This window comes from Coenobita brevimanus, chromosome 80 (genome assembly GCF_032717465.1).
Source record: "Coenobita brevimanus isolate Jiangsu-jjx chromosome 80, ASM3271746v2, whole genome shotgun sequence".
NCBI lineage: Eukaryota > Metazoa > Arthropoda > Malacostraca > Decapoda > Coenobitidae > Coenobita > Coenobita brevimanus.
The window spans coordinates 11,550,786-11,557,395 of record NC_137033.1 but is presented as its reverse complement, the minus strand read 5'-3'; the positions used below and the strand labels follow the sequence as shown (position 1 = coordinate 11,557,395).

At 43.2% G+C, this 6,610-nt stretch overlaps 1 protein-coding gene across 1 annotated transcript in view; it reads left to right on the top strand.

The window, feature by feature from the left end:
• The window catches only part of LOC145409260 (cardioacceleratory peptide receptor-like), a 94,618-nt gene extending 90,282 nt beyond the window's left edge, over positions 1–4,336 (top strand). The window contains exon 12 of the mRNA XM_080279742.1: positions 4,253–4,336. Coding sequence (XP_080135868.1) covers positions 4,253–4,336 — 84 coding nt within the window. The remainder of the gene's footprint in view (positions 1–4,252) is intronic.
• The last annotated feature ends 2,274 nt before the right edge of the window (positions 4,337–6,610 follow it).

Sequence of the window (6,610 nt, the reverse complement as noted above, 5' to 3'; positions counted from 1 at the left end):
TAGGATCGGGATTGGGTGGTGTTGGGTGGGGTGCAGTGGGGTAGGATCGGGAATGGGTGGTGTTGCGTGGGGTGCAGTGGGGTAGGATCGGGGTTGGGTGATGCTGGGTGGGGTGCAGTGGGGTAGGATCGGGGTTGGGTGGTACTGCGTTGGGTGCAGTGAGGTAGAATCGGGGTTGTGTGGGTGCAGTTAGGTAGGACCAGATGTTGAGTGGGGTGGAGTGGGGTACCAACGATACTGAATGGGGTGCAAAGGAGTAGGATCTGGGTTGGTTGGAGTGCAGGGGGTTTGAGTGGGGTAGGGTGTGATATTAGTTTGACCAAAGTAAATAAATCGCTGTCAGTCTGTGGGTTGATGAAGATTGTTTTTGTCTCATCATCCAAAGACGGTTTTCTTAAGCTATTTGAAATCGTCTGAATCTAGCAGAGTAGGAGTTAAAAATGACGTCAGTAGATTGAGTGCTCTGTGTTCTAGGAGCTACAAATCGAGTCTCAGGGGTGGCCGGATGTTTTTATATCATTTAGACGTTTTATATTTCCTTTTTAATACCTCCAGACGATCTTATTCAGCTTTAGGTACCGTATCGTATGGAATGACCCAGTGAAATTTATGTCCAACCCCTCTAAATCGAAAAATAGATATGCGTCCTCGTGCTGAATGGCCTGGAATTCCCGCATTCTACGCACAAGGTGGCGCCACCTCTGCATTGCTGCTAATGGGAGTCAAGCAGACGACATTGCTCTTTTTACTCTAACTTTGCCTACAACTGCCCTCTCTCCATCTTGAATGCTGAGTCGTAGCTACTGAATAACTGGGAGAAATTTTTCGTCCTTTTGTAGGTTATTTCCCGCAGCTCAGAGGCGGAGTGAGACAATACTACTGCCCTGCAACCTTTCCATAGCATTTCATCGTTGACTAGTATCGTATTCTAGTGTTAATGTATTGCTACAGATCAGAAATCAAGATGGAGACATTGCAAATTCTTTTTTTTTTTTTTTTTCCGCCAAGCTAGTGTGAATAAAGTATCGTATTGTCTCTCTCAGGCTTTTGTGACTCTCTCTCAATTGAAGAACCTAGTCCCCCCCCGTCAACTCGACATAAAATACTCCCAAGCATTCAAGGGTTAACTTACGCATTCTTAGACCCCTTGATGCTCCGGAATATTCTAGTGACATTCCAGTTAAACCAGACGATTTTATTAATCTGAGAGTGAGTCAGAGGAGCCTGAGAAAGCTAATACACTGTCAGCATTAACCCCTGCATGCCAAGCATATTCTTTACAGCTGATTCCAGACGATTTGGTCCGGCCGAGTGGGTCGTAGGAGCTTGAGAGACACGGTAAATAGAAATAACACATTGGGGGTAAAAAAAAAAAGTATTGTAAATTATTCATAATAAAATATGAAAAAAATAGTATGTTTCAGTTTTTATTTGCTTCCTACATGTAAGTCGATACACGATACTCTTCACTTCATCGTGACTAGCATTAAAATAGTCTTTTCATATTCCAAGTGGTTTTGGATCGTAATAACTCTTCCTTAGAAACTTACTCTGCACTTTAGCGCTTAGTATTGTTTTGTTTATTGTTGACACCAAACAACCAAAATACAGCAGAAGTTATGGGCGTAATTCTAGCGGGGCCGTGGTGGCCAAATGAGGAGAGTGTTGGCTTGCCAATGCTGACGACCCGGGTTCGATTCCCGGGCAAATAGAGGTTATTTAAAACATATGGCAGTGTCCGTAGTGGCCTGTCATTGGATCCGGGTTCGACTCCCGGTTGATATAGAGGTAATTGTGGCAGTTTGGTAGCCACTTAGTGGTCTGTCAGGAGTGTGGTGGGGTGGGCAGTCACGTAGTGGCTGCCTGTAAGAGGGGAATGTTAAAGTAGACACACACATATACATACACTAACGACCACACACACATATCAGACGCTCACTTACACTAGCACTCACTCACACACTTACCTTATTTACACAAGACACCCACATACACCTCACACAAGACACCCTATACACCTCACACGAAACACACACACACCGGCAGACAGACACACAGAGGGCTTATACAAAACGGTAGGGCGTGGAAAGGAAGGGGGTTTTATTTCAATGTCCAGAAAAGGGTATACCCTTTCTTGGACTTTCAAATAAAATCCCTTTCCTTTCCACGCCCTGCTGTTTTATATAAGCCTCCTATGTCCGTCTTAGGGTATGTGTGTGTCTTTAGTGAAGTGTGTGCATGCATGTATGTGCGAAGTGTATCTGTGTTTGTCTAACATTTCCCCCCCTATAAGCAGCCACTACATGACTGCCCACCCCATGCCCCCACACCGCTGACAAGGCACTAAGTGGCTGCCAAACTGCCCCAATTTACCTCTATATCAACCGGGAGTCGAACCCGGGTGCAATGACAGGCCACTAAGAACACTGCCTTGTATTTTAAATAACCTATAGTTGCTCGGGAGTCGAACCCAGGTCATCAGCATTGCCAAGCCAACGCTCTTCTCACTGGGCCATTATAACCCCACTTAACTTGCGCCTGGAACTTGTACTGTATTTTAGTTGTTTGGTATTGGTAATAAACATGGGGAAACTGAAGTGTATTGTGCACATTAAGTCGCCAGAATGGCTTGGTAATTGTGCAAAAGGAAACTGTATTCGGTTGTCCTTTGAAATAAGGACATACGTAAAAGGAATAGCCATTAACTACACTAAAAATGACTTGTACAAGAGCAGCGGCTTTGATGACACAGGCAGGCCTCTTCATACGTCTTGACAGAAAACATATCAACCTGGGGGAAACTGACCAATCTGTTTCACAGGTAGCAATGGAACGTTTAATAGTATTTTTACGCCACTGTAGACCTGAGTTATGAGGGCATTCTGTTCTGGTTACCGGTACATAAAACTTACTAAGCTGGGGAAAGCTGGCAAATCTGTTTCATGGGTAGCAATGGAACTTTAATGGGGTTTTTGCTTCACTGTAGACATAAGTTATGAGGACTGTATACACTGATAAGTGAACAGCGTTTGAATAAAATCTTTGATATAAATACATGAACCTGATAGAGGACGGATAAGTAGGTTATTGTTATAAAACAAGGTATAAATAGTGCTGGTATGAAGTAGTAGTTATAAAAGACGTAAACCTGTGAAATTACAGATAAAAGATGACCCGGAGGACAAGTCTACAGGAGCATCACCAGGTATCTCCCTTAAGCTGTATGCAATAGCCTGGTAGTAGCAAGAAACACTGCAGGTACTACGCGAAACTAGCGTTGTGGAGGTTTATAGACTGAGGCTATTAGGGTGACATTTAACATGGCAGTTAATAGAACCTAAGACTCAAGCTGTCATAACTTAGAAAATTACTATAGTTAACCATTTAAGTAGATTACTGTACTTATTAATAAGGCATACGTGATAAACGCCCTAGTTTTTCTTTCCAGATACGTGGATTCTGAATATTCAAAGTTGAAGTAGAGGTTTGGGATCTGTCGAATTTATACCACACTCCACTGTCTCGTCATTAATCGAAATTAGTTTTTGTGCCGTTAGAGTTCCTATGGAGCTCTAGTTCTCAATTTCCATCTAAATATTATGTACTGTATTCTCCTGTAAATCACTTTTTGTAACCACACCAGAAAAGGTCGAATAAATTTGATATACAACTTGATATTTTATTATCCAAAATTCTCTTACAAGTGTTCACATTTGCAAAACATATTTACAAAGTATATCTAATATACTATAGCACTAGCCGTGTGTGCGCGTGTGCGTGTGTGCGTGTGTGCGTGTGTGCGTGCGTGTGTGCGTGCGTGTGTGCGTGCGTGTGTGCGTGCGTGTGTGCGTGCGTGCGTGTGTGCGTGCGTGTGCGCGTGCGCGTGCGCGTGCGCGTGCGCGTGCGCGTGCGCGTGCGTGTGTGCGTGTGTGTGTGCGTGTGCGTGTGTGTGTGTGTGTGTGTGTGTGTGTGTGTGTGTGTGTGTGTGTGTGTGTGTGTGTGTGTGTGTGTGTGTGTGTGTGTGTGTGTGTGTGTGTTTTGGGCAGCCGAAACTATACATTCAAATTTCACCAAAATTGGCACAAGTTGCAACAAATCCGCTTGAAAAAACTTGGTCCCATCACGATTGAAAAACATTTACTATATTTAATGAGCGATCAAATTTTGACCAAGAAACGCCGCTTCCGGCGCCCGGCATAGGATCTCCGTAGAATTTTTTGCCCACAACTATAACTAAAATATACTATGGCAGCGCGAGAGCACTCTGCAGGAACAAGTGCGAGAGGCCCGAAGGGCCCACGAGCACTTGTTAGTTGCTATGACAGCAGCATATTAAATTATTGTGAGAGGAGGTAGCGCTATTATCTATAAGTGTGTGGTGTGGCAAGAGTAGCAACAAAGGTACAGCATGGTAGGAAGAAGAGATTGAGAGAGCAGTGGAGGAAAAGAGGAAGTGGCTAGAGTGGTTACAGAACATGGGTTCAACAGAAATAAGAACTAATCATATTGCGAGCAAGAAGCACATAAAGAGAGTAGTGAAGAGGAAAAAGGAGGTAATGATTATCTGGGAAGAAAAATGAATGCAAATTACTCTGGAAATAGGAAGCTACTCTGGAAAGAGGTGCGGATATGTAGAAGTGACAGCGGAAAGAAATGTGAAAGTGTGAAGGATGTAAGTGGTAGATTATCAACCCATTGGGATGAAAGGACCAGAAGGAAAAAAGAATATTTTGAAAGTCTAACGAATGGGAATAGAGAGAGCAGAGCAGCTGTAAACATGACTGGTGTTGGGAGTGTGCAAGAAATGAAGTGTCATGAAACGTGACGCGAGCAGAGGTTGATGAACGCTGTGAAGTGGTGAAAAATGGGAAAGCAGGTGAGGCTGATGAGGTGTATGCAGAGATGATTAAGTGTTGTGAAGAGAACGGAATGAAGTGCTTATTGGAGATGTAAGAAGACATGGATGAGTGAAACTGTGCCTGTAGAGTGGAAAAAGGCTGTGATTGTACCTCTGTACAGAAATAAAGGTGAGCTATATGAGTGCAAGAATTATTGTGGCATAAGTTTATTGAGTGTTGTAGGGAAGGTATAAAGGAGAATTATTATAGAGAAAGTAAGAGAGATATCAGAAGTCCTAGTGAGTGATGAACAGGGTGACTTTTGGATTGGCAGAGGATGTGTGGATCAAACATTTGCAGTGAGACAGACAGTGGAGAAGGCTTGTGAGAAAGACTATTAGGTGTTTATTGCATTTATGGATCTGGAAAAAGCATACAACAAAGTAGACAGAGAAGGATTGTGGAAGGTTTTGCGCATGTACGGTGTTGATGGTAAGCTGTTACATGCCGTCAAGAATTTTTTATGGTGGTAAAGAGCCATGTGTATGGGCAAATTGGCATCTAAGCGAATGATTCACGATCACTCATGTTCAATATACTTATGGATGGGGTTATGAAAGAAGTAAAAACACGAGTAATGGATAGAGAAAAGGCTTTGGTAATGAATGATGATGGATGGAATACTTCAAATTTGTTGTATGCTGATCATGCAGTGCTACTTGCAAATACCGGACAAGAACTTGGTTGACTAGTGCAGAGTTTTGCTGATGTCTGTGAGCATCGTGGCTTGAGAAGAAATGTTGAAACGAGTAAAGTGATGGTAATCGTCAGAGAAGATGACTTCCAGTGTGATGTTACAGTGAATGGAGGAGACTGGAATTGGTGAGAGAGTTCAAATACCTGGGTACAGTGATAGAAAAGAGAGGAAAATGTGCAAAAGAAGTGGAAAGTAGAGTGAAACAAGGAAGGAAAGTAGCTAATGCTATGAAGGCCTTGATAAGAAATAGAGGCTTGAGTGTTGCAGCTGCGCGAGCCTTACATGAAGGAGTGTTAGTGCCAACTTTAACATATGGATGTGAGATTATGGTGTGGCATGAAAATGAAAAGTCAAGAATGAGAGCAGTGGATATGGGACTGCTGAGGAATGTATGTGGAGTACAGAAGGTGGATAGGATACGAATAATGTGATTCGTGAAAGATGCGGAACTAGGAAGTCTGTGGACACCAGAATCGAACAGAGTGTACTGAGATGGTTTGGTCATGTGGAGAAAATGGATAACAATAGAGTGGCGAAAAAGGAATATTTGAGCTAATCTTCAGGATGGAGAAGGCGAGGTGGGCTAAGGAGAAGGTGGAAGGATATGATGAATAAGTGTGTGAGGAAGAGAGGTATGGAAGTTGGTGAGGTTTGGGGACTGACAAGAGATCGACCTGGCTGAATGATTGTTGTGAGAAGAGGCGCATGATCAGGGATTTTGCACCTCTTTTTCACGTGACAGCGTTCGGATTGGCTCTATCGGATACGTTTATGCGAAACTACAGAATGTGGTGAAAGTTTTTGGCATATCAGATGGAGCCAGGATTCCGGAGGCTTGAATGATGAGTGAATGGAAGCGTGGCCCATTGGACTGGGCAAACTTGGGCTGTTTGGGCGTTGCTACTCCCCACCCTGCCCGAAGGTGGGAATGAAGGTCCGGATGATGATGATGATGATATCAAAAGTATATCAAAATAATGTTTCCAGTATGTTACAAATTATTTCAAGTATTATC